At 37.5% G+C, this 27,979-nt stretch overlaps 1 protein-coding gene and 1 pseudogene across 1 annotated transcript; both read left to right on the plus strand.

The window, feature by feature from the left end:
- The first annotated feature begins 107 nt into the window (after positions 1 to 107).
- Positions 108 to 27,731, plus strand: CLIC2 (chloride intracellular channel 2). The gene is made up of 6 exons (XM_027609343.1): positions 108 to 372; positions 14,028 to 14,137; positions 14,263 to 14,388; positions 25,500 to 25,606; positions 26,236 to 26,417; positions 27,166 to 27,731. The coding sequence occupies exons 1-6, from the start codon at positions 340 to 342 to the stop codon at positions 27,325 to 27,327; spliced, it is 720 nt and encodes a 239-aa protein (XP_027465144.1). The 5' UTR covers positions 108 to 339; the 3' UTR covers positions 27,328 to 27,731.
- Positions 4,325 to 5,501, plus strand: LOC113931403 (annotated as a pseudogene).
- Positions 27,732 to 27,979: the final 248 nt, after the last annotated feature.

The following is a 27,979-nucleotide window of genomic DNA, read 5'->3' on the forward strand; positions in this document are numbered from 1 at the left end:
TGCTGACTCATGGCATTGAAGTCTTTCTGGGAACACCCCCACCTTCATAGCCAGCCAGTTTACACACACCCCTTCAGCTCCTCCTTGATTCAAATGTTAAGTCAAGAGGAAGAAGGAAAACGAATTCAAGAGCTGCTCTCAAGCATCTAGAATTCTCTGCACCCCACCTCTTGAGAAGAGACTGGCGCCAGCTCTGACTCAGTCTACTACAAGCTGGACTCTCCTCTTAAAGCACCAACTTTATCTGAGCCTTTGGATAAAACTGGAAGAAAATAGTCCACGAGTACTGTGAACTCCGCAAGAGGCAGGGGGCTGACTACTGGTAGTAAAAACAAAAAGATGACAGATCCTGAAATTGAGCTTTTCGTGAAGGTAAGTTTTCTAGCTATAATAAAGGCATATGGAATGTATTATTTCTTGACACTGTGCCTTAGATTCTAAAAAGAAGTCAATATTTGGGCTAGAGATAAGAAATAATTTTGTAATTATATTCCTCCTCTGAGTACTCGATGTATGCCTGGCTGTTCTTAGACGACAATAGGAAAACATGTTATTTGAAAAAGGCAAAGAGATATTGTGGAAATGGCACTAGACAGGTTGGTAGTCAGAACAACTAAATTATATTCTTGGCGGCTTTCTGTGTAACTTTGAACAAATCTCTCCTTCCCTCTGGACCTTTGTTTCTTCATCTGTATAATGAAGGAGCCTGACAAAATGATCCTTAAGGGCTTTCTAGCTCTTGCAATCTTGTTTTATGAGAGAGATTTTGGAAGTCCTAAATGGGGAGAGGAGAAGGCCAAGAATGGCCTGAAAACCCCAATCCCACACATAGCCCAGATAGAGCTTTCTAAAATTCTCCCGCAATAGGTGAAGCTCACAGTGGAGTCACATGGACACTATGGGAGAAAACAGCCAGGAGTCTGTGTGAGGAGTCTGTGTGAGGAGGAGGCATTTTAGAATGGTATGTTTCCTCTTTATGGTCTGCCTTGGGGTTTTTTTGTAATGCCTTAACTTTTCAGAAAAGCCCTTTGGAAAACCCCTAAGTCAGGAGAAAGGAACATGTGTTTCCAGATTAACTCATCAAGAAAAATAATAATTTTGTATAGATTATTCCAAGTAGAAATTAGAGTTTCCTATAATTTTCCTATAACTCTGCTTATATTAACTATTTTTTCTTCTGTATTTTCCTTGACTATTGGAAGTATCCAGGATGATAATAATCATAGCAAACTCTCATATCATGTTTGGCCCTTTTCTAAACACTTCACATATATTACACATATTTACATATATTACCTCATTTAGTCCTAGTAGAAGTAATATCATGAGTAGGAGTAATGGTAGTAGTACTTGTCATTATAGTAATATTGTCCTCATCTTTAGGTAAGTAAGTGAAGGTAATTAAGTTTAAGGAACTTGCCTCTAAAACTATATGTCTATTGATGACTTACAAGGACATGAAATAAAGTATGTTTACAAAATGTTAGTTTAAATATCTGTTAGCCAAAGTAATACTTTTACACTCATAAACTGGTCAAATTTATACACAAAGGACATAATCAATCTGCCCTTTCAAAATTATAGGAGAGTGATCCTTGAATTCCTGCATAGCAAAATAATCCAAATAAGTGTTGGACTATGGGGCATAAGAGCTACTTCTCTTATCTCTGGATTTTAGCAAAACATGTGACTGCTCAGACACGATATTAATAAGCCTTAACTTCCTAACTGGATTTTTACATCTACCAATTTCAAACCAGATGTAATGTCTCTTCATAGGGCAACTAAAGTATTCCTTTAGTCTTAACTACTCATTCAACCCAATCAAACTCCCCTAACTAGTTGCTGGCATTTATCTATGTGTTCATCTTCATAGAATTCCCATATTTGGGTAGTAATCTGGACAGGACAAGTTAGTGAATCACACATTGGAGGAACAAGTGTTGAATTAAATAATAACTTTCAGGTTAAAATAACTAATCATTTATTGAATACTTACTATATGGCAGGCATTGTGTTAAGTGGTTTATTATCGACCCTATATTATGGGTACAGAAAGTAGAGCAAAGACTATCTAAGTAACTTTGTCCAGGGTCACATAGCTAGTGAATGGCAAGGTTAGGATTCCAATTCTTTAAAATAGTTATGTCTAATCTTATTCAATAGACATATAGTTTTAGAGGCAAGTTCCTTAAACTTAATTACCTTTTCAATTTGGCAAACATTTTAGTAAATTTTTCGAGAATTTCATCAGATGGAATCCTTTAGATGTAAGCTTTTCTAATGACATTGATACAAATTATAGATTTTCTGAACCTTGAGTATCATCTGGTCCAGGAATTTGTTTTGCTTTGCTTTAAGATGTGTTCCATAGATCTCTAGAAGTTTCAGAGAAAATATGGACATGGGGCATAAGGATTAAGAGGCGTGAAAAATATTAATGAGTAAGTTTAAAAAGCACTGCTCTTTATCAATGGTGTCTCATTATAGATCGTGCAGTTTCTTTCTAAAGATTAAAGGAGTTTGTGATTTCCCCAGCTACCTCTGGCTGTGGCTTAAAAACCCTACCACAACTTCTTCCCCATATCACCAATAGGATACCTAAAAGAGATTAAGCACTTTCCTGTCACAATTAAGAATTTGTATCATACCGAAACAAAAGAATTTATATCATACCGCCTAGGTGTTTTAATGTAATCAGTGAAAACATTGCCTTTCAGCTCTGAATGACTTGGGCAAGATTTTTAACCACGAACGAAGAACAAAGGATTTTCTAACATACCTTTTATTTTCTCTAAATGCAGACTTTATCTTTTATTGGTTTGTTGCTCATTAAATAGATTCTGTGTTCTCTACCAAACACTTTGAAATAAAGATTTTTACATAAAGTTATAGAACTTAACATTTGGGCCAAAATTCTGAGTGTGTCAAAGCCATTTTATCTCATACCTTAAACCTTAACCCCTAGCCCCAAACCCATAACCACTAACCCTAACCCTCTGGAGAGGTCTCTGAACTCGAAAATACCAGGCACTTACACTAACCCTACCCTAACCCTAAACTGTGGTCTGAGAAAGTGACTTATTGAGCAGATGATATGAAAAATTGAGAAACAGCCTAATTATCCTGCAGAACACCCCAAACATTCAAGAATTGATAGTATTACTGAAAATGGGTGTGAAGGTAGAGATAAAAACAGAAAAATCAACTGAATATCTAATTAAAAGGTATTTAGAGTCCCAAATACCTTGCTTGCCTCAACTGGGTAGATGGCTGCCATGTTTGTTCTCATCCCAGAGAGCATGGAGTTTATTCTCAGGAGAAATCTTTGAGCTGCAGCATATCAGGCACATACCCTAAACCCTGACTGCTAAACCCTAAACCCTACCCCCAACTTTAACCCTAAACCTAACCCTAACCCTGACCCAATGCTAACCCTCACCAAAACCCTAAAGATAACCCTAACCCTAACCCTTAACGGCACACCCTAACCCTCTGAAGACCTCTCTGAACTGAAAATACCAGTTACATACCCTAACCTTAAAACAAACCCTAAACCTAACTCTAACCCCAACCCTCATACTTACCCCAGCAAAAGTCTGGGGTTTTGTCCTCTGGTGATGTCTCTGATCTAGAAAATACCAGGCACATACCCTAACCCCAACCCTAACCCTTAACCACTAATTCCTAAACCTAATCCTTAAAATTGACCCTAAATGTAACCCTAACACTCTGGAGATGTCTCTGAACTACAAAATACCAGGCACATACCCTAACCATAACACTAAGCCTAAGCCCAGAAGTCTGGGGTTATATTCTCTGGTGATTTCTTAAACGGCAAAATTCCAGACACATACCCTAACCCTAACCCTAACCCTTGATCTGGCTTACTGGACACATGATAAGAAAAGTTGAGAAGCAGCCTAGTTTTCCTAGAGATGACCCCAAACATTTAAGAATTGGTAGTAGTGGGGCACTTAGGTGGCTCAGTTGGTTAAGCATCTGACCCTTGATTTTGGTTCAGGTCATGGTCTCAGGGTTGTAAGATTGAGCCCCGTGTTGGGCTCCACAGTGGGCATGAAGCCTGCTTAAGATTCTCTCTGTCCCTCTCCCTTCCTTCCCTCCCTCCCTCATTCTCTCTTTCTCTGTCTCTCTCTAAAAAAAAAAAAAAAGAAAGAAAGAAAGAAAGAAGAAGAAGAAGAACTGGTAGTATTTCTGAAAATGGGTGTGAAAGTAGAGATAAAAACAGAAAAATCAATTAAATATCTATTTAAAGAGTATTTAGAGTCCCGATTGAACTCGAATTGGAAGAGGCGAGTCCGGTCTCATAATGGAGGGCCATGATGCAAAGGAACCAGAGCAGTTGAGAAAACTGTTTATTGGTGGTTTGAGCTTTGAAACTACAGATGATAGTTTAAGAGAACATTTTGAACAATGGGGTACACTTACAGATTGTGTGGTGATGAGAGCCCCCCAAACAAAACGTTCCAGGGGTTTTGGTTTTGTGACTTCCTCTTGTGTTGAAGAGGTGGATGCAGCAATGTGTGCCCGACCACACAGGGTTGATGGGCGTGTAGTGGAACCAAAGACAGCTCTTTCTAGAGAGGATTCTGTAAAGCCTGGTGCCCATCTCACAGTGAAGAAAATTTTCGTTGGTGGTATTAAAGAAGATACAGAAGAATAGAATTTGAGAGACTACTTTGAAAAGTATGGCAAGATTGAGACAATAGAAGTTATGGAAGACAGGCAGAGTGCAAAAAAGAGAGGATTTGCTTTTGTAACTTTTGATGATCATGATACAGTTGATAAACTTGTTGTTCAGAAACACCACACTATTAATGCGCATAATTGTGAAGTGAAGAAAGCCCTTTCTAAACAAGAAATACAGTCTGCTAGATCACAAAGAGGTCGTGGAGGTGGATCTGGCAACTTCATGGGTCGTGGAGGAAACTTTGGAGGTGGTGGTAACTTTGGCCATGGTAGAAACTTCGGTGGAAGAGGAGGCTATGGTGGTGGATGTGGCGGCAGCAGAGGTAGTTATGGAGGAGGTGATGGTGGATATAATGGATTTGGAGGTGATGGTGGCAACTCTGGTAGTGGTCCTGGATATAGTAGTAGAGGAGGCTACGGTGGCGGTGGACCAGGATGTGGAAACCAAGGAGGCGGATATGGAGGTGGTGGTGGAGGTTATGATGGTTACAATGAAGGAGGAAACTTTGGAGGTGGTAACTATGGTGGTGGTGGAACTATAATGATTTTGGAAATTATAGTGGACAACAGCAATCAAATTATGGACCCATGAAGGGGGGCAGTTTTGGTGGAAGACGCTCAGGCAGTCCCTATGGTGCTGCTTATGGATCTGGTGGTGGAAGTGGTGGATATGGTAGCAGAAGGTTCTAAAAAAAAATTCAGAAGAAAAGGGTTACAGTTCTTAACAGGAGAGAGAGCGAGGAGTTGTCAGGAAAGCTGCAGGTTATTTTGAGACAGTCTTCCCAAATGCATTAGAGGAACTGTAAAAATCTGCCACAGAAGGAACGATGATCCATAGTCAGAAAAGTTACTGCAGCTTAAACAGGAAACCCTTCTTGCACAGTTTGCAAAAAGTGCAGCTACTGATTAATGCAGTGTAGTGTCAGTTACATGTACATTCCCGAGGTCTTTCACCTGTTGTAGCTTTGTCCTTGTCTTTTCTTTTCATTACATCAGGTGTGTTGCCCTGTAAATTGTGGTAGTGGTACCAGGAATAAAAAATTAAGGAATTTTTAACTTTTCAATATTTGTGTAGTTCAGTTTTTCTACATTTTAGTACAGAAACTCTAACAAAATGCAGTTTTGAAGGTGTTTCCTTGTAAGTTAACAAGTAAAGAAGATCATTGTTAATTACTATTTTGTATGAATTTTGCTAAAGTTAACTGTAAAGAAACACCTGCTGACTTGCAGTTTAAGGGGAATCTATTCTCTGCATTTCCAAACCATGAAATGAATGGGCTCTGACATGTGGAGAGAATAGATATTTGTATGTTTGCAATGTGTGTTTTAGATAAATAGAATTGGGTATTTAAATCAGCATATTTGTGAATTTAATAGCATTAAGATTTACCTTCAAATGAAAAAAATCTCAAAATTCAAAAAAAAAAAAAAAAGAGTATTTAGAGTCCCAAATATCCTCCTTGCCTCAGCTTGATAGAGGGTTGCCATGTTTATTCTCACCCCAGCAGAAGTGTGGGGTTTTATTCTTAGGAAAGGTCTCTGAATGGCAGGATACCTGGCACATACCCTAACCCTAATCCATAACCCATAACACCTAACTGTAATCCCTAACCCTAAAACTAACCCTAACCTTCTGAAGACGTCTCTGAATGGCAAAATACCAGGCACATACCCAAGCCCTAACCTAACCCCTAATTCTTAACCCCTAATCTTAACCCTAACCCCAGCAGAAGTCTGGGATTTTATTCTCTGGAGGGGTTTCTGAACGGCAAAATACAAGGGACATACCCTAACCATAACAACAACAACAACAAAAACACTTTATCTATGTGGAAAAGAAAAAAGAGATTATACCTTTCTCTGAATTTTCAGACCTTTTTCAAACTCTCTTAGAACTATCATGAAGACTATCATAAAAACTGATTAATTTTTTAAAATTCAACAAAACTACTAGATGGGAGAAAACAGTGTTTAAGAGTTTAGGTTGTGGAGTAGACAGTCCTGGACCTGCTACATGAGAAGAGTATATAGATCATAGCTCTTGTCTAACTGAATGTACTTGAACAAGTCAGCTTCTCTGAGCCTCAATTTCCTCACCTGTAAAACAAGAGGGTTAACAGAACCTATTTCATGGGATCATCTTCACTGTGAGGATTAATTAAAACAAATACGTAAAACACTATAGTTGTTAACATAGTAAACGCTCAATAAATGTCAGATATTGTGACCATTATTATTTTTCATATTTACAAACTTAGATCACAAACATAAAGAGAAAAAGTTGTTTTTGTGAATGACCACATCCTGTCCTTGCCAGCTATATATACTTAAGAGGTGGTAATTCATCAGTCAGGCTAGAGAATTTACATCCTAAAATTTTCTGTGATGGCACTTTAAATCAGCATATTATAAACAGGGGGGAAAAAACCTCAGTTTTCCTGTAAAACTTGACTGCATTTCCTCCACATCTCAGTGTTTTGCCTTTCCTTTTGCCAAAAGCGATCCACCCTTCCTGCTGTATCTATAATCAGACTCCATTCTTCTTCCTGTCTCCCACCCATAATTATGTTTCTACTTACTAGCCCCAGTTCTGATTGGATCCTTAGTTTGACTTCCGTTACAAAAGAAACACAACTGCCAAGGTTGGGTGCCTCTTCCCATAGCTTTTCACTCCCTGACATCACAAAAGAACAACAGTAACCATCATTTCCTCTGTTGTGCCCATTGCCAGGGAAAGAAAAATTTGCCCAAAAAATTAGGATTTTGCCTACGGCTTCTGGGACCTTAATATTGTTAGAAATGACAGATCAGAGCAGCTGTAAGGTAAAAAATACCCTTTACTTTCTTCTACAGACTGAGGCAAAAGCATAAACAAACAAACAAACAAACAAATAAATCCATCCAACAGATGAGATATGCTGATGGCTTGGACTTGGGTAGCTAGCAACTAACAGTGTGGAACAGATAGTAAACATCAAATAAATATTGAATGAATGAATGATGTAAAAGCCATGGCAAATGAAAGAACTAAACTTATTTGGAGATATTTATAAGTAAAACTGACAAGAATTAGTGTTGAATTCAATTTGGGAGCAAAGCAGAAGGATTATCCTCAAGTTTCTAATTTGGGCAACTCAGTAGATAGTATCTTGTCTGCCAAGGCTGCCATAACAAAATACCAGAGACTTGGTGGCTTAAACAACAGATATTTATCTTCTCAAAGTTCTACAGGTTGGATGTTCAAGATCAAGGTGCCAGCATGGTCAGGTTCTGGTAAGACCTCTCTTCCTTGTTTATAGATGATTGCTTTCTCAGTGTCCTTGCATGGTGGGCAGAGAGAAGAGGAGGAGAGGAGAGAGAAAGCTTCCTGGTCTCTTCTTATAAGGGCCTTAATCCCATCATTAGGGCCCCATCCTCATGACCTCATATAAACCTAATTACTTCCCAAAGGCTTTGTCTCCAAATACTAACACATTGAAGGTTAGGGTTTCAAAATATGATTCTGGGAGAATACAATTCAGTCCGTGGCAGATAGTAGTGTCGTTCACAGGATTAGGAGCCCCATAGAAAGAGTAGGTCAGTGAGTGGAGTAAAGAAAAATGAAAGAATCCAGTTTGGGGCATGTTGAGATTGAAGTGTCTAAAGCCTGGATTTCCACAAGACACATCCGCCATAGTCTTCTCAAGAAGTGGCTACCTTTTCTTCCTCATTCTTCTCACCACTGAGCCTGGAAACAAGGTATGTATCCTTTAGGTATCCTTGCTCCTCATTCCTGTGTCCAGACCATTCTACTTCCCCCATACAAAGAAATATCTAGGTTGAGTCTCATAAAATCAGACTAAACCACCCACTACCCTTCCTTGTTATAGTAGTCTTCCAAACACCGGGTCACTCTCCCCTAGTTCTTGAGGATTTTTAACTTCTGAATCATTGTCACTCTCTCCAACACTATTCCTATCATAATTCTTGGTGACTTTAATATTTACACAGATGACCTTTCCAGTACTCTGGCCTCTCAGATCCTTGACTTCTTCTCTTTCACTGATCTTGTTCTTCTCCTTCCATGGTCATATCCTAACCTTGTCACTGCAACTTCTGCAATGCCTGCATGATATTATAGGGGGGATTATTCTACTTTTTGAACTTTTGTATTTTAATGCACTTTATTGATGTATAATTTACATAAAATAAGGCGCCTGGGTGGCTCAGTTGGTTAAGCGGCTGCCTTCGGCTCAGGTCATGATCCCAGAGTCCTGGGTTTGACAAACTCTTTATAAACCACTTGTACCATTTTACACTCCCAACCATAGTGTATCAGTTCCAGTTGCTCCACATTCCTGGCGATACTTGGTATGGTCAGTCTCTTAAATTTCAGCTATTCCAATGTGTTCATAGTGGTATCTTATGCTTTTAATTTTCATTTCCCTGTTGACTAGTGATGTTGAGCATCTTTTCATGTCTTTATTTACCATCTGTATCTCTTTCATACATTGTTTAAATCTCTTGCCCATTTTTAAGTTGGGTAGTTTGTCATTGAGTAGTAAGAGTTCTTTATTCATATATTTTTATATTTTGGATACAAACATTTTTCATTTTCTTAACAGTTCTTATGAAAAGCAGATTTTAGCTTTCATGTAGCTCAATTTATTGCATTTTTCTTTTCTCTCCTTCACTCCCTCATACTGACCTTCTTTCAGTTCCTTATAATGCCATGCTGAAGCATGTTTCAAGGCTTTTGGATATGCTATTTGCTGTTTAGAATGCCTTCTTTGTGCCTATTCACCTAGTTAATTCTTATTCTTTGAACTGAGTCCAATTGCCACTTCCTCAGAAAGGCCTTCCCTAACAGACCCCATATAGATTGTGTTTCTCTGTTACATGCTCTCATAACATGCACATCCATCCTTCCTTCAAAGAATTTATCTCAGTTTAAAAGTAAGTTAACTGGGAGACTATTTTTTTAAATATCTGTTATATATAGTATATATTATATATGGATATGTAATATCTGGTCTATTCTAAATACATTATTTGTTCAGTAAGTATTTATTGGGAGAGTGAATGGATGAGTGAAGAGTAGAGGGGCCACAGATAAACTCAAGCACACATAAAAGTTCAAAGCAGGGGGGCACCTGGGTGACTCAGTCGTTAAGTGTCCGCCTTCAGCTCAGGTCATGATCCCAGGGTCCTGGGATCAAGCCCCACATCGGGCTCCCTGCTTGGTGGGGGACGGGCTTCCCTTTCTCCCATTCCCCCTGCTTGTGTTCCCTCTCACTGTGTCTCTCTCTGTCAAATAAATAAATAAAATCTTAAAAAAAATAAAATTAAAAAAAAGGGTTCAAAGCAGAAAAGTGTGTTGTTTTCTGTCACCAAACAACATTATTACAATATTACTGAGTATATTCCCTATGCTGGACTTTTCATCTCCATGACTTACTTATTTTATAACTGGGAAGTTTGTATCTCTTAATTCTCTTTGTCTATTTTGCCCACCCCCTCCTATCTCCCCTCTGGCAACCAGTAGTTTGTTCTCTGTATTTAGAGATTGGCTTTGTTTGGGGTTTTTGTTTGTTTCACTTGCTTCCTGTTTTGTGTTTTAGATTCCACATATAAGTGAAACCATATGGTATTTGTCTTTCTTTGACTTGTTTCACTTACCATAATACCTTCTAGGTCCATCTATGTTGTCACAAATGACAAGCTCTCATTCCTTTTCTATGCCTGAGTAATATTCCCTTCATCTATTGATAGACACTTGGGTTGCTTTCATATTTTGGTTATTGTAAATAGTGCTTCAATAAACATAGGGGTGCATATGTCTTTTCAAATTAGTGTTTTCATTTTCTTTGGGTAAATACCAGTAGTGGAATTACTAGATCATATGGTATTTCTATTTCTAATATTTTGAGGAACCTCCATGCTGTTTTCCACAGTGCTTGGACTAATTTACATTCCCATTGAAGATGCATGAGGGTGCCCTTTTCTCCAACACTTGTTATTTCTTATCTTTTTGATACTAGCCATTATGACTTGTGTGAAAGGATATATCATTGTGGGTTTGATTTGCATTTCCCTGATGATGAGCGATGTTGAGCATTTTTCATGTATATTTTGGTCATCTGGATATTTTCTTTGGAGAAATGTCTATTCAAGTCTTCATTTTTAATCAGATTATTCGGAATTTTTTGGTGTTCAGTTGTATAAGTTCTTTTTTTTTTAGATTTTATTTATTTATTTGAGAGAGAGAGTGAGCAAGGAGAAGGAGCAGGAGAGTGCTCATGAGCAGGGTGAGGGGCAGAGGGAGAAGCAGGCTCCCCGCTGAGCAGGGAGCCCAACATGGGGCTCAATCCCCAGACTCCGGGATCATGACCTGAGCTGAAGGCAGATGCTTAACCAACTGAGCCACTCAGGCACCTCAGTTGTACAAGTTCTTAACATATTTCGGATATTACCCCCCCCAAGGAGATATATTATTTGCAAATATCTTTTCTCATTCAGGAGGTTGCCTTTTTATTTCATTAAAGGTTTATTTTGCTGTGCAAAAGCTTTTTTCATTTTGGTGTAGTCTCAATAGCTTATTTTTGCTTGTTTCTGTTGCCTCAGGAGACATAGCCATAAATATGTTGCTAGAGCTGATGTCCAAGAGATTACTGCCTATGTTTTCCTTTAGGAATTTTATGGTTTTAGGTCCTACATTTAGGCCTTTAATCCATTTTGAGTTTATTTTTGTGTATGGTGTATAAAAGAAGTGGTCCAGTTTCATTCCTTTGCATTTTTTAGCTGTCCAGTTTTCCCAGCACCATTTATTGGAAAGACTGCCTTTTCCTCATTGGCTATTCTTGTCTCCTTTGTCATAGATTAACTGACCATATAAGCATGGGTTTATTTCTGGGCTATCTTGTTCCATTGATCTATGTGTCTATTCTTGTGCCAGGACCATACTGTTTTGATTAGTATAGTCTTATAGTATAGTTTGAAATAGGAGCATGATACCTGTGGCTCTGTTCTTTCTCAAGATTGCTTTGGCTATTCAGGGTCTTCTGTGACTCCATACAAACTTTACAATTATTTGTTCCAGTTCTGTGAAAAATGCCATTAGCATTTGATAGAGATTGCATTGAATCTGTATACTGCTTTGCATACTATGGACATTTTAACAAATTTTAACAGTATTAATTCTTCCAATCCATGAGCATGGAATATCTCTCCATTTGTTTGTGTCATCATCAATTTCTTTCATCAGTGTTGTATAGTTTTCAGAGTACAGGTCATTCGCCTCCTTGGTTAAGTTTATTCCCAGGTTTGTTTTTGTTTTTTTTTTTTTAAGAAGCCTCCACACCCAGCATGGAGCCCACCATGGGGCTTGAACTCATGACCCTGAGATCAAGACCTGAGCTGAGATCAAAAGTTGGACACTCGGGGCGCCTGGGTGGCTCAGACGGTTGAGCATCTGCCTTTGGCTCAGGTCATGATCCCAGGGTCCTGGGATCGAGACCCGCATCAGGCTCCCTGCTCAGTGGGAAGCCTGCCTCTCCCTCTCCTTCTGCCTGCCTCTCTTACTCTCTCTCTCTGTCAAAATAAATAAAATCTTTAAAAAAAGTTGGACACTCAACTGACTGAGCCATCCAAGCATCCCAACTATGTTATTTTTTTATGCAATTGTAAATGGGATTGTTTTCTTAATTTTTCTTTCTGCTACTACATTATTGATGTATAGAAATTTCTGTATATTAATTTTGTATCCTGCACCTTTGCTGAATTCATTTATTAGTTCTAATAGTTTTTTGGTGGAGTCTTTAGAGTTTTCCACATAGAGTATTATGTTATCTGCAAATAGTAACAGTTTTACTTCTTTATCAATTTGGATGCCTTTTATTTCTTTTTCTTGCCTGATTGCTGAAGCTCGGACTTCCAGTTGAATAAAAGAGAGTGGACATCCTTGTTTTGTTCCTGATCTTAGAGGAAAAGCTTTCACTTTTAACCATTGATTATGATGTTAGCTGTGGGTTTTTCATATATGGCCTTTATTATGTTGAGATATGTTCCCTCCAAACCAACTTTGTTGAGAGTTTTTATCATGAATGGATGTTGTATTTTGTCAAAAGGTTTTTCTGATGTATTGAGATAGTCATATGGTTTTTATCCTTTCTTTTGTTAATATCCTGTATCACATTGATTGATTTACGAATTTTAAACCATCCTTGCATCCCTGGAGTAAATCCCACTTGATTATGGTGAACTATCCTCTTAATGTATTGTTGAATGCTTTTTGCTAGTATTTTGTTGAGAACTTTTGTATGTGTGTTCATCAGGGATATTGTCCTATAGTTTCCTCCTTCCGTAGTCTTTGTCTGGTTTTGGCATCAGGGTAATGCTGGTCAACAGATGGATCTTTAATTGAATGGTGTTAAAACAACTATTAACCACTTTTTAAAAATTTAAGTACATAAGCTAGAGTCCCAATATACTCCTGGTGCCAAAATAAATCCCAAATAGATGAAACAAATGCAAAAACTGAAAGCATAAATGTACTAAAAGAAAACACAAAAGAACATCTTTATAATAAAACAAAACAAGAAAGGGTTGGGGTTGGTTTTTTGCTTTTTGTTTTTGTTTTGTAATCTTGATGTATATAATGGCAGTGTAAGGAGATCAGAAAAACCAGACTGAGTAGTAGATTTCATGTAAAATTTAATTTTTACATAAGCCATGTTTTAAGGTACATGTGATATGTATCAAAAAGTGTTAGTATCTTTAGTATACAAATAAATTTTTCAAATCAATAAGGAAAATATCACTTTGATAGAGAAAATGTAAGTTGTCATGAACAAACTTCATGAAATAAGGAAATCAAATCAGCAATAAACATATGGAAAATGCCTTTCAGAAAGGAAATTTGGCAGGATCTATTGAAATGGAAAACGCACTTACTCTTTTTTCAACATTCTCATTTTTAATATTAATTCTAAAGATATAATATCAGAAGTGGAACAAATTATATGCCCAGAAATATTTGCTGCTGAAGCATTTAGCATAGCAAAAATTTTGGAATATCTGAAATGCCCATCAATAGGAAATGGTTATATGAATTCTGGTAATATATAAAATTAACTATTACTACTATGTACTCATTATACTTGTCATTTTAAATACAATAAACTTATTATTTGATTCATTATCTCTGTGTGCCCACAGGAGGTAGGATCCATGAGATTAAGGGCTTCCAATTTTGTCTCTAGCAACTGGCTCATTTCCCAGTAGGCTCTCAATACATACTTGAGCAAATGAATGAATGAGGCCTTCCTTTATCTTAACAGGCTGGAAGTGATGGGGAGAGTATTGGAAACTGTCCCTTTTGCCAACGCCTTTTTATGATCCTCTGGCTTAAAGGAGTTAAATTCAATGTGACTACTGTTGACATGACCAGGTAAGAGAAATCAGGATATGTTTCATTCTGGAGATTGAAATCAGTAGACAACAATATTATGTTTATGTTTGTATAATGTATACTTTAATTAGAAGCCTAACTCTGCTTATTTTCAATAATCATAGAAAGCCTGAAGAGCTGAAGGACTTAGCCCCAGGTACCAATCCTCCCTTCCTGGTGTATAACAAGGAGTTGAAAACAGACTTCATTAAAATTGAGGAGTTTCTAGAGCAGACACTGGCTCCTCCAAGGTACAGCATTCTCTGTGTATTACTGTTTTGGAGAAAATCTATTTTATTGCAGATTGAGGATTCTTATTTCTAGATCTAACTCTTTTTCACTGTTGGATTTCTCTTTCGCTATTTTTCTAGAAACGTTTGCAAAGATCCCCATGATTACTCTATACATGATTACAAAACTTTACTACAGAATTACTTATTTAATACATGTAAAGTTATTAAAACTTTATGAGATGTAGGTAATATATTAGGAAAGGGCAAAGGATAGATTTGGAAACCTGGAAAAGGCAGGGAATTTCAGCCATAATGAAGTTTGGGGGCATTTATAATGATAGAAATTAGACTTGTTTTATTGTAGAGCCCTCACAAGATCTTCAATTTTGAAATAGCCTTTGATTCAGTCTGATTTCTAAGCTCTGTGGTTGGGAAATATAATGTCTATTATGCATAAACTTCCCCCTTCAACTTCAAATACATGAAAACGTTAGGCGTAATATTTCAAAGTATTTTTTAAAGATTTATTTATTTTAGAGAGAGAGAGAGCACAAGCAGGGGGAGAGGCAGAGGGACAAGAGAGAGAGAATCCCAAGCAACTCCCTGCTGAGCGTGGAAACCAATGTGGGGCTCAATCCCAGGACCCTGAGATCATGACCTGAGCCAAAACCAAGAGTTGGATGGCTAACCAACTGAGCCACCCAGGCGCCCCCAAAGTATTTTTTATACTCCTTATGCTGTGCCTTTTATTCCTATGACTTACTCCTTCCATAACTGGAAGCCTGTATCTCCCACTCCTCTTCATCCATTTTCACCCATCCCACCCCCCCCTCCTCTGGCAACCAGCAGTTTGTACTCTGTATTTATATGTCTGTTTCTGGAAGCATCACAATTTGAGATTTCAAGTTATATTACAAAGCTGTAGGGGCGCCTGGGTGGCTCAGTCGTTAAGCGTCTGCCTTCGGCTCAGGTCATGATCCCAGGGTCCTGGGTTCGAGGCCCACATCGGGCTCCCTGCTCCGCGGGAAACCTGCTTCTCCCTCTCCCACTCCCCCTGCTTGTGTTCCCTCTCTCGCTGTGTCTCTCTCTATCAAATAAATAAAATCTTTAAAAAAAAAAAAGCTGTAGAGATCAAGACAGTATGGTACAGACACAAAATGATGGGTATTAAGGAGGGCTCTTGTTGTGATGAGCACTGGGTGTTCTATGTAAGTGATGAATCACTGCATTCTATTCCTGAAACCAATATTACACTGTATCTTAGCTAACTAGAATTTAAATAAAAACCTTAAAAAAGGAAATTTGAAAATTCAAAAAAATAGACACATAGATCAAAAGAACAGAATAGAAAACCCAGAAATGAACCCACAACTATATGGTCAATTAATCTTTGACAAAGCAGGAAAGAATATACAGTGGGAAAAAGACAGTCTCTTCAACAAATGGTGTTGGGAAAACTGGCAGCCACATGCAGAAGAATGAAACTGGACCACTTTCTTATACCATACACAAAAATAAACTAAAAATGGGTGAAAGACCTAAATATGAGACAGGAAATCATTAAAATCATAGGAGAACACAGGCAGTAACCTCTTTGACATCAGTCATAGCAGCTTCTTTCTAGATATGTCTCCTGAGGCAAGGGAAACAAAAGCTAAAATAAACCACTGGGACTTCAAAATAAAAAGCTTCTGCACAGCAAAGGAAATGATCAACAAAACGAAAAGGCAACCTACAAAATGGGACAAGATATTTGCAAATGACATATCTGATAAAGGGTTAGTATCCAAAATATATAAAGAACTTATAAAATTGAACACCCAAAAAACAAATAATCCAGTTTAAAAATGGGCAGAAGACATTAATGGACATTTCTTCAAAGAAGACACCCAGACGGCCAACAGACACAGGAAAAGATGCTCAACATCACTCAGCGTCAGGGACAGGCAAATCAAAACTACAATGAGGTATCACCTCACACCTGTCAGGATGGCTAAATTAACAACACAGGAAACAACAGGTGTTGGTGAGGATGTGGAGAAAGGGGAACCCTCTGGCACTGTTGGTGGGAAAGCAAACTGGTGCAGCCACTCTGGAAAACAGTATGGAGTTTCCTCAAACAGTTAAAAATAGAGCTACCCTACGACCCAGCAATTGCCCTACTGGGTATTTACCCAAAGACTCCAAAAATACTAATTCAAAGGGATACATGCACCTAATGTTTACAGCAGCGTTTTCTACAAGAGCCAAATAGTGGAAACAGCCCAAAAATCCATCAATTTATGAATGGATAAAGAGGATGTGAGATAGATATATGTATATGTATGTACATATATATACATATATATATATAGTATGGAATATTACTCAGTCATAAAAAGAATGAAATATTGCCATTTGCAACAAAATGCATGGAGCTAGAGAGTATTATGCTAGGCGAAATAAGTCAGAGAAAAACAAATGCCATATGATTTCACTCATGTGGAATTTAAGAAAAAAACCAAATAAGCAAAGGGAAAAAAGAGAGAGAGAGGCAGCCAAGAAAAAGACTCCTAACTATAAAGAATAAACTGATGATTATGAGAAGGAAGGGGGTGGGGGAATGGTTAAAATAGGTGATGGGGATTTAGGTGTTATCACTCTTTAAATCTTGCTGGTGTGATAGGTATAGTGATATCTCATGATACTTTAAATTGCATTTCCCTGAATAATAGGTGAATCTGAGCATCTTTACACATGTTGGTTGATCATTTGTTTTTGTTCTGTGAATCATCTTGTCAAATCCTTCTGATTTTCTATTGGCTTATATATCAGGGATTGCATTCAACTCTTATAACTAGAGACAAAAAAAAGTACTGGCTTAAATAAATATTGGTTTTATTTTTCTCACATAATAAGAAGTCAAGAATGAGTCATTGTAGGGATGGAATGACAGCTCCAAAAATGCACCAAGGACCCAGGCTCTTTCTAATCTTTCTTCTCTGCTGTGCTTCAGGTGAGGCTTCCAGTCTCAAAGTTAATTCATGGTGACAATATGTCTGCTGGAATTCCAGGCAACAGTCTAACTGCTACACAGGAAGAAGGAAAAGGGCAAAGAACAAAAGGTGCAAGCCAGATTTAAGAAGTTTCCACAGAAGCCACACTCAACAATTTGCATTATATTTCATTATCCAAAAGTAATTCCCATGTTCACATCTAAGTACAAAGGGGATCTGGGAAATGTAGTTCTTATCCAGGTATATTGCCACCCCTAATAAAACAAGTTTTAGTCAAAGAAAGAAAGAAAAAAAGAAGAAAAGAAGGAAGAAAAAGAAAGAGAGAGGTACAGAACTGGGTTATCAGCAGTAGTCTGCCCCTCTGACCATCTAATAAATGTGTGCATGCTTCTTACATGGAACACACCTACTCCCAAGAGAGACAGCTTCCAAGTTCCATACAGTTACCGCATCCAGCTCAAAGTTCAGGATCTTTGGGTGATATGCAACATCTCCATTAGATACTAATCATTGGGCAATTAAAAAAAATAAAAGCAAGTTTTCTCCATCCACTCCTTGACTCAGTATACCATGGTGGAGCAGGAATTGGATAACTGGAGTAAAAACTGCCATTTTTAAAAGGATAACAATAAAAAGGAGAGGATAGCAGGCAACAGTCACCTGTTCATAACAGTTACCATTGTTAGAGAAACAACTGAAAGACTGTTTCTAAGTTTTGGCATTACAAACAATGCTAAAATGTACTTTCTTTTTACAAAGCCCTCCAGAGTGGTTATTTTGTCTGCCATATTGCTAGATATGGAAGCCCTTTCATATAAACTTTATCTAAATTTTTAAAACCTGTTAGATACCTACATCAATGAAAATGGTGGAGTAAGGAACTCCAAAACTCCATCCCTCTATAAAAGCAATGAATAGCTTGGGGAAAAAATGTCAGAATCAACTTTTCCAGAACTCTGGAATATAACCCAAAATTTACAAAAGCCAAGGGAATATTAATGAAGAAAAAAAGCTGAATTTTAGTAAGAGAGGCTTGTGGCATTTTAGGTTATCTTACTACCATCCTCTACTCCTCAGTCTTTAGCAGCCTTAAAGATAGCAGTCCACATTGTAGGTGCAGGTTGCTGGTAGCAGAGGACATGATATGGCTTTATTCTCAGTTTGTCTATTGCTTTCCTCAAGTGCTATCCCTTGCCCCATGTAGCAATGGCTAATACAACTGCCTTTAAATGCCTTCCATGAATGCCACCAGGGAAGCTGCCTCAGCCCTGGGGAAGCTCTAAAGTAGGTGAAAAAAACACAAACCCTCGATCCAGTCCATCAGGGTGCCAACAGGCTGGGATGTTTGGGGGATACTTGGGGAAATAAGGGCTTCAAAATGCTTTCATGTATTCTAGGGACTCTAGAAGTCCATGCACCTGTCCAGGTCTAGACCTATGCTCAGAAAAGACCTGAGAAGATCCTAAACTCTTACTTCTGATTGAACTTCAGACACCATGCAAGCAGAAATTGAAGGCTAAACTGTAAACTGCATACATAAGCATTGAAGGAATGCCCCAACTCAGAGCAAGACTGCAAACACTGGGAGATGTTTTCTTTCTTGGTTTGTTTATTTTGGTCCCAGGAGTTTAATGAAATGTCTGTTAAATCAATAACTAACCAAAGATAATGGGACAAAGATTTCAGTGGCCCCACACAACAAAGAACACAGACTTTACAAAATCACTTCAGAAAATTCACTAAACAAATAAATGATACCTACAATAAGCAGCAGTAACAAATCCTGGGGAATGGGAGAATCTGATTTTCAGAGTTTCTACATTATAATGTTCAAGTGTCCAGTTTTCAAGAAAAAAATAAAATTCATGGTAAGAAACAAGAAAATATGGCCCATTCACAGGAAAAAAGAGATTAATAGAAACTGACCCTGAGAAAACCCAGATACTTGATTTAATAGACAAATACTTTACATCAACTGTGTAAAATCTGTTTAGAAAGCTAAAGAAAATCATGGACAAAGAACTAAAGGAAACTATAGAGAGCAACCTCAACATAGAAAGAATATCAATAAAAAGATAGAAATTATTAAAACGAACCAAACAGAAATTCTGGAGTTGAAAAGTACAATAACTAAAATGAACAATTCACTAGAGGGTTTCAACAGCAGATTTGAACAGATAAAAGAAATAATGTGCAAAACTGAACATCCAGTTTGAGGAAAAGGAATAAAATGAGCAGAATCTAATGTACCATGATACACATAATGGGAGTGTCCCAGAAAGAGAGAGAATAGGGATCAAGAGGCAGAAGAATGTTTGAAGGAGTAATAGCTGAAAACTTCCCAAATTTAATGGAATACATTTGTCTATACATCCAAGGAGGTCAATGAATTCTAAGTGAAATAAACACAAAGAGATCAACACCAGGATACATTATAATCAAATTATCTAAAGCCAAAACCAAAGATAGAATCTTGAAAGCAGCAAGAGAAAAATGACTCATCATGTGGAAGGGATCCTCAATAAGATTAACAGATGATTTTTCATCAGAAGGCAGAGAGATGACATATGTAAAATGCTGAAAGGCGGGGCGCCTGAGTCAGTTAAGCATCCGACTCTTAGTTTTGGCTCAGGTCCTGATCTCAGGGTTGTGAGATCGCGCCCCAGGTCAGGCTCCACACTCAGTGTGGAGTCTGCTTAAAACTCTCTTTCCCTCTGCCCCTCCCCACTGCCTTCTCTTTCTCTCTCTCTCTCTCTTGCTCTTGCTCTCTCACTCTCACTCTCTAAAATAAATAAATAAATCTTTAAAAAATAAAATAAAGTGCTGAAGGAATAAAAGTCAACCAAGAATTCCATATTGGGCAAAACTATCGTTCAAAAATGAAAGAGAAGTTAAGACATTCCACATGAACAAAACCTGAGGAATTTTGTTGCTAGTAGACCTACTCTACAAGAAATGCTATAGGGAGTCCTTCAGGCATAAATGAGAGGCCACTAGACAGTAACTCAAAGTCATGTGAAGAAATAAAGAGCAGCAGTAAAGGAGGGAAGCACATACTCATCTTGATGCAAAAATATTTTTACAAAATCCAACATCATTTCATGATAATACTCAACAAACTAGGAATAGAAAGGAATTTCCTCAACCTGATAAATGGCATCTATTAAAAACCCACAGATAACATCACACTTAATGGTGAAGGATTGAAAATGTTTCTTCTAGGATCAGGAACAACACAAAGATACCATTTCTGACACTTCTGTTCAACACTGTCTTGGAAGTTCTTTTTTTTTTTTAAGATTTTATTTATTTATTCATGACAGACAGAGAGAGAGAGAGAGGCAGAGGGAGAAGCAGGCTCCCAAGGAATAGGGAGCCCGATGCAGGACTCGATCCCAGGACCCTAGGATCATGACCTGAGCCAAAGGCAGACGCCCAACCATCTGAGCCACCCAGGTGCCCTGTACTGGAAGTTCTAACCAGAGCAGTTATGAAAGGAAAATAAATAAAAAGTATTCAAAATGATAAAGAAGAAGTAAAACTATTTCTATTTGCAGATGGCATGATCTTTCATACAGAAAATCCTTTAAAATCCACTAAAATATTACTAGAACTCATAAATGAATTCAGTGCAACTGAAGGATACTACAGTCAACATACAGAAATCATTTGTATTCTTTTATACTATCAATGAATAATACAAATGTAAATTAAGAAAACAATTCCATTTTCAACAGTATCAAAAATAAGAAAATACTTTGCAATAAACTTAAGGAAGGAGGAGGAAGCTTCTCTGCTGAAAACCACAAACCATTGCTGAAATAATTTAAAGAAGACCTAAAAAATGGACATTTATTTTAGTTTCTTAGGGCTGCCATAACAAAATGCCATAAATTGGGTGGCTTAGAACAGAAATTTGTCTTACAGTTCTGAAGGCTAGAGTATCAGCAGGGCCATGCCCCCTCTGAAACCTTTAAGAAAAAGATCCTTCCTTGCCTTTTCCTAGGTTCTAGTGGTTTTTCAGCAGTCATTGGTGTTCCTTGATTTGTAGATCTATAACTCCAATCCTCCATCTTCACATGGCATTTTCTCCATACTTCTGTCTTTTCAAAAGATGTTCTTTTTGGGGGTGCCTGGGTGGCTCAGTCGTTAAGCATCTGCCCAGGTCATGATCCCAGGGTCCTGGGATTGAGCCCCTCATCGCATCGGGCTCCCTGCTCAGTGGGAAGCCTGCTTCTCCCTCTCCCACTCCCCCTCCTTGTGTTCCCTCTCTCGCTGTGTCTCTCTCTGTCAAATAAATAAATAAAAATCTTTTTAAAAATTAAAAAAAGAATGAAGTAGGAATACGTACTAGAATATGAATGAAACTTGACCATCATACTAAGTGAAAGAAGCCAAACACAACAGGCCACATATTGTATGATTCCATTTATATAAAATGTCCAGAGGGGTGCCTGGGTGGCTCAGTTGGTTAAGCGTCTGCCTTCGGCTCAGGTCATGATCCCAGGGTCCTGGGATCGAGTCCCGCATCGGGCTCCTTCCTCAGCAGAAACCCTGCTTCTCCCTCTCTGCCTGCTACTGCCCCTGCTCATGCTCTCTCTCTCTCTCTCTCTCTCTCTCTCTCTCTCTCTAATAAATAAATAAATAAATCTTAAAAAAAATAAAATGTCTAGAATAAGCAAATTCATAGACACAAATATTAGTGGTTCCAGGGGCTGAGAGGAGGAATGAATGGGGAGTAATTGCTTAATGGGAACTACATAGGAGTCATTGTTGCACAATATTGTGGCTGTATTAAGGCCACTGAATTGGGGCACCTGGGTGGTTCAGTCGTTAAGCGTCTGCCTTCAGATCGGGTCATGATCCCAGGGTCCTGGGATTGAGCCCCGCATCGCATGGGGCTCCCTGCTCAGCGGGAAGCCTGCTTCTCCCTCTCCCACTCCCCCTGCTTGTGTTCTGTCTCTCACTCTGTCTCTGTCAAATAAATAAATAAAATCTTTAAAAAAATAAAAAATAAAAAAATAAAGCCACTGAATTGTACGTTTTAAAATAGCTTAAGTGGTTTTATCTTATGTAAATTTTATCACAATTTTTTAAAAAAAGATTAGGCTTGGGTGCCTGGGTGGCTCAGTTGGTTGGGCGACTGCCTTCGGCTCAGGTCACGACCCTGGAGTCCCGGGATCGAGTCCCACGTCGGGCTCCCTGCTCAGCAGGGAGTCTGCTTCTCCCTCTGACCCTCCCCCCCTCATGCTCTCTCTCTCTAGCGCATTCTCTCTCTCAAATAAATAAATAAAAAATCTTTAAAAAAAAAGATTAGGCTTTTAATTGAAATTGCACTGAATTTATATTACTATTTGAAGAAATTTCATTTTTATGATACAAATGATTCCCATCAGAGAACATGATTTGTGTATTTGTTTGGGTACCATCTTATTATTTTTATTGAGATATAATTGTCATACAACATTGTGTAAGTTCAAGGTGTACAACATGTTGATTTGATATTTACATATTGCAATATGATAACCACCGTAGCGTTAGCTAACATCTCTACCACATTACATAATTATTATTTCTTTTTTGTGGTGAGAACAATTAAGACTTTCTCTCTTAGCAACTTTGAAGTTTATAATATAGTCTTGTTGACTATAATCACCATGCTGTGCTTATTTATCTATTAGTTGCAAGTTTTTAACATTTAAACAATTATCTCCCCAACCCCTCACCAAGGTAACTCCAGTAACTAACATTTTACTCTTTTTTGATGAGTTTTGCTTTTTAGATTCCACATATAAGTGAGATCATACAGTATTTGTCTTTCTCTGTCTGACTTATCCCAGAGTAATGTCCTCAAGGTCCATTCATGTCACAAATGGCTGGATTTCCTTCTTTTTTATGGATGAATAATATTCCATTGTATATTCCACCACATCTCCTTTACCCATTCATCCACTGATTTATATTAGGTTATCAACCTAAGTGCCAGTCTTATGTTCTTTGATAAGATTTTGTCTTGTTTTGTTTTTTTCATATTGGTTCTCTACCTTTTCTATTATGTTAAATGGAATATGCTGGTTATTGCTAGCATGGAAAACTTATTTTTTTAATGTTTGACTTGTATTAGCCACCTTACCAAAATATCTCATTCATTCTAGTAATTGTTCCTATACTTTCTTGGGTTTTCTAGGTATACAATTATATTGTTGCTTCTCTTCCAATAATTATACTAGTGCTTTATCTTCTCAACTTGCTAGAACCTCAAAAACAATATCTACTATAAAAGCAATTGTAGGCATCTATCTTGTTCCTAAATTTAATGTAAATGGTTCTAAAGTCACCATTTTGAATGTTTTTTGTCTCACTTGTTAGCGCATTCAGCAAAATGTTGAAAAGTAGTAGTGATAATGATTATTCTTATCCTGTACTCATTTTAAGGGAAATAGTTCTGACATTTCACCATTTAATATGGTGCTTGCTGTTAAGTTTTTGATGGATACATTTTATCAAGTTAAGGAAATTAATGATAGTTTAATCTTCAACAAATATTTACTCAATACTTAGTGTCAGATACTATTCTAGGCACTTGGGACACATCAGTGATTAAACCAAGCAAAAACACTCTGTCCTGTAGACCTTACATTCTAGTTGGGGAAGACAATAAATAAGCAAGATTAAAAAGCAAAACAAACTACTTTAGATGATGCTAAAAACTAAGAACAAGTAAAACAAGGGAGGGAAGTAGCAAGTGTTAAGGACAGGGGAAAGGTTGCAGTGGGCAGAGGAAGGCCTCATTTAGGAAGGGATTATAAAAAGATCTGAAAGAAGAGGGGAAGCAGGTCATGTGCATATATGAGGGAAATCAGTCCATTTAAGGGCAAAGTGAAAAAGCCTGGGGGTGGAAGCTTGTCAGGCCTATTTGAAAAACACCAAGGAGGTAAGTTCCAAGTGAAGTGAGTGGGGAAGAGTAGAAGGAAATGAGAGCAGGGTGGTAAGATAGGGTCAGAGCACATCAGTCCTCATAGACTACTGAGAGGGCTTGGGGTCTGAGTCTGACTGAGATGGAAACATTGCAGGGTAGTAAGTAGGGAAGAGATATGATACGACTTAACGTTTTAACATGATTGCTCTGGCAGCAGGTAGAAAATAGTCTAGGAGTGTGGGGGACAAGCAGGGGAGTGGAGAGAATAGTCTAGAAGCTGTTGCAATAGTATAAGCTTTGGACCAGGCAGGGGGCAGTGGAGGTGGTGAGAAGTAGATAGATTCTGGATACATTTTGGGGTTTGTTTGTTTTCTTGTCAAATTTTTATTTAAATTCTAGTCAGTGAACATACAGGGCAATATTGGTTTCAGGAGTAGAATTCAGTGATTCATCACTTACATACAACACCCAGTGCTCACCCATTGCCCACCTCAATGCCCATTACCCATCTAGCCCATGCCCCACCCACCTCCCCTGGGTAAATTTTGAAAGGTAAGCTAGAGCTAGAATCGCTAATGGATCAAATACGGGGATGGAGAGAAGAGAGGAATCAAGGAAGATAACTAAGTGTTTGTCCTGACCATTTCTAGTTGCTAGTGGGTTTTTTTTTTTTATGAATAGGAATTGATTTTCATTGAACTCTTTTTCTGCATCTATTCATGATCATATGGTATTTAATTTCTCAGTGTGGTGAATTATATTACTACATCATTTTATTTTTATTATGTTAAATGAACTTTGTATTATTAAGGAGAGGCCATCCTTTCTATCCTCTTTACTCCTTCATTTTTATGTAAGTTACAATAATTTAAAACCATGTTTTTCCTACGACTTACCTTTGAAAATGTATTACCAACATATCTCCTGCCAAACAGGCTTTGAGGAGCAAGTACGGAGGGGACATAACTACCATTTAAAACATTCTTTCCACAAGTTAATGAGCTTTGAATTCTCCACAATCAATTTCCCAGTGAACTTTAGAAACTTAAGTATTCTGATATTGGGAAAAATACATGTTTCCAATTAGAGATTCCAGGACTTTCCATTTCCAGCACAATTTTCCAAAACTTCCATTCTCAGTAGAGCACAAGCTAGGACACTTGGTCTCTGACATGTTATGTGTGAATAATCATAGAGGGATGTTTCTTTTTAAGGTATCCTCACCTGAGTCCCAAGAACAAGGAGTCCTTTGATGTGGGCTGTAATCTCTTTGCCAAGTTTTCTGCATACATTAAGAATACGCAAAAAGAAGCAAATAAGAGTAAGATACCTTTGTTTAAATTTCTGTTTCTCTCACAAATTCGCTGATTCTCACAGTCTCACTCAGCTAAAGTAGGATTTTCCTGAATATGCAGTATATGTTGGGGAATACACTCTTCCTCTGATTCTCTCTTCTCTCCTTTGAAATTCCTTTGCATGAAGTTTTATTAAATTTAGAACCCAAAATTCAATAGAGCAATTACTAACTTAGCTCAGTTTCCCAGTCCTGTGTACCTTTAAGGTTTCTAAAACTATTGCATCTACCATCTCCCACAAACATTCTTGAATAGGTCTACTATCTTCTGAGTCATGAGAGCTATTAGTCTCTGATTCTATTTCTGACTCTTTTGTGTTTAGTAATAACATATGTGACTTTTTCTTTCTTTGACTCTCCTCCCAATGCACCTCCTCAAGAAAAGTCCAAAACTGTTTTTACTCACCATTTGAATAAACATCTGACCCTGTCTTATCAGTGGGTAGTTGAGAGTTCTAGTTAACTATTTAGATTTTGAAGGGCCAGTGTAAGCAATGTGTATAGATAAGAGATGTCTAAATGGGTAAAAAGCCTACTGAGAATGTATTCAGTCATGAAGACAAAACATTAGCAACCTTATGTTTTCTTTGCATCAGATTTTGAAAAATCTCTGCTCAGAGAATTTAAACGTCTGGATGACTACCTAAACACCCCACTTCTGGATGAAATTGATCCAGACAGTGCCGAGGAACTCACAGTTTCCAGAAGATTGTTCTTGGACGGGGATCAGCTGACACTGGCTGACTGCAGCTTGTTACCCAAACTGAACATTATTAAAGTAAGTCTTTGTAGGGTACGCTGAATGGTCTGGGAGGGGTTTGGGAATTGCCAGCATGAAACACAGTGACTATTTAGTGTCAGATTGTTATATGATGGCTTTGTCATCATCATTATGCATAGTGTATATCTCCTTTTTCTCCCCAGAGGAAAAATCCATAATGATCTTCCCTGGGAACCATAAAAACTTCTTGCTTCTTCCAAAATCAGAAGGTGTTTTCCACTGTCTTATCTATAAAACAAGGGTAATATTAACCATTTCATGGAATTGTTGAGAAAATTAAACTAATGCACGTAAAATGCTTAGAACAGTGTCTGAATCATAGTAAATGATAAATAATGTGAGCTACTAATTTATGATGATTTAATCATTTATTTAATAAATTCTTATTGAACAGAACTTATTCTGTCTCAGATCCTATGCCAGACACACAGAATACATAAAGAAATAAGACAGTTGGGACCCTAAGCAAGGTCTTAGTCTAGTGGAGAAATATGTGCTCTTTTTCTTGTGCTTCCTTCCAAACATATTAATAATTAAATACAGCATAAATATAAATGTGAGTACACACATATAGCTTTGTCTACGTTTGTAAACAAAACATTAAAGTAGTAAGTCCAAGATTTTTAAAGTTTATTTTTGTGTAGATAACATATCCTTAATGATCTTGACTTTTGAGATATGTTTCTACACACTAGGCATGTCACTGATGCCTTTTACTACCAACTGTTTTTTCCCAAAACCCTAGGTTGCAGCCAAGAAATACCGTGACTTTGACATTCCAGCAGAATTCTCAGGAGTCTGGCGCTATCTTCACAATGCCTATGCCCGTGAAGAATTTACCCATACATGTCCTGAAGACAAAGAAATTGAAAATACCTATGCAAGTGTGGCTAAACAGAAGAGTTAGGATGCTTTTTTAGTAGAAAAAGCTCTCTTTTCACTTATCATATTATAAAGGTTTTTGGAAAAAAGAATATGGAAAATACTGTTTCCTCTATCCAACTCTTATGAAAAGAATGCTGTATTTTCTGTATCTAGTCAGTCCAAACTAACTTCTCACCGTGTATTTTAAAGTTCTTTATATTTTCACTTAATTTTCTTTATTCCCATGGCATAACCACTGCAATCTTAAATCACATGGAAAGTATCATGATCTTTTGTTATTTAATTGAATTATTAGAATGCATTGTGTGTAACCTCAACAGATGGCTGAAGTTCCAAATGACATAAATAGAGCCACAATCTTAAACTACTCCTTAGAAACACTTCCATTTAAATCATTAAAACAATTTTACATTTTTGTTAGTTTAACACATGGGTGAGTTTATTTCTGATATGAATAATAAAATCAGAGAGTAAGTATATCAGAGAGGCAAATCCTAAAAGAATGATTTTTAAAATCAGCTCTAAAAAGAGAGCAAGACCAACTGGTATTAGAATGGCATTAAACACCTAGAAATATGACTGCCTCATAGTCAGAGATGAGAATATGACATTTATGACCAGATTATATTGTTAAATGAGCAAGTATTCATTAAATAAAACATAATAATTTTTAA

Source organism: Zalophus californianus, chromosome X, assembly GCF_009762305.2.
Source record: "Zalophus californianus isolate mZalCal1 chromosome X, mZalCal1.pri.v2, whole genome shotgun sequence".
In the NCBI taxonomy this organism is placed as follows: Eukaryota; Metazoa; Chordata; class Mammalia; order Carnivora; family Otariidae; genus Zalophus; species Zalophus californianus.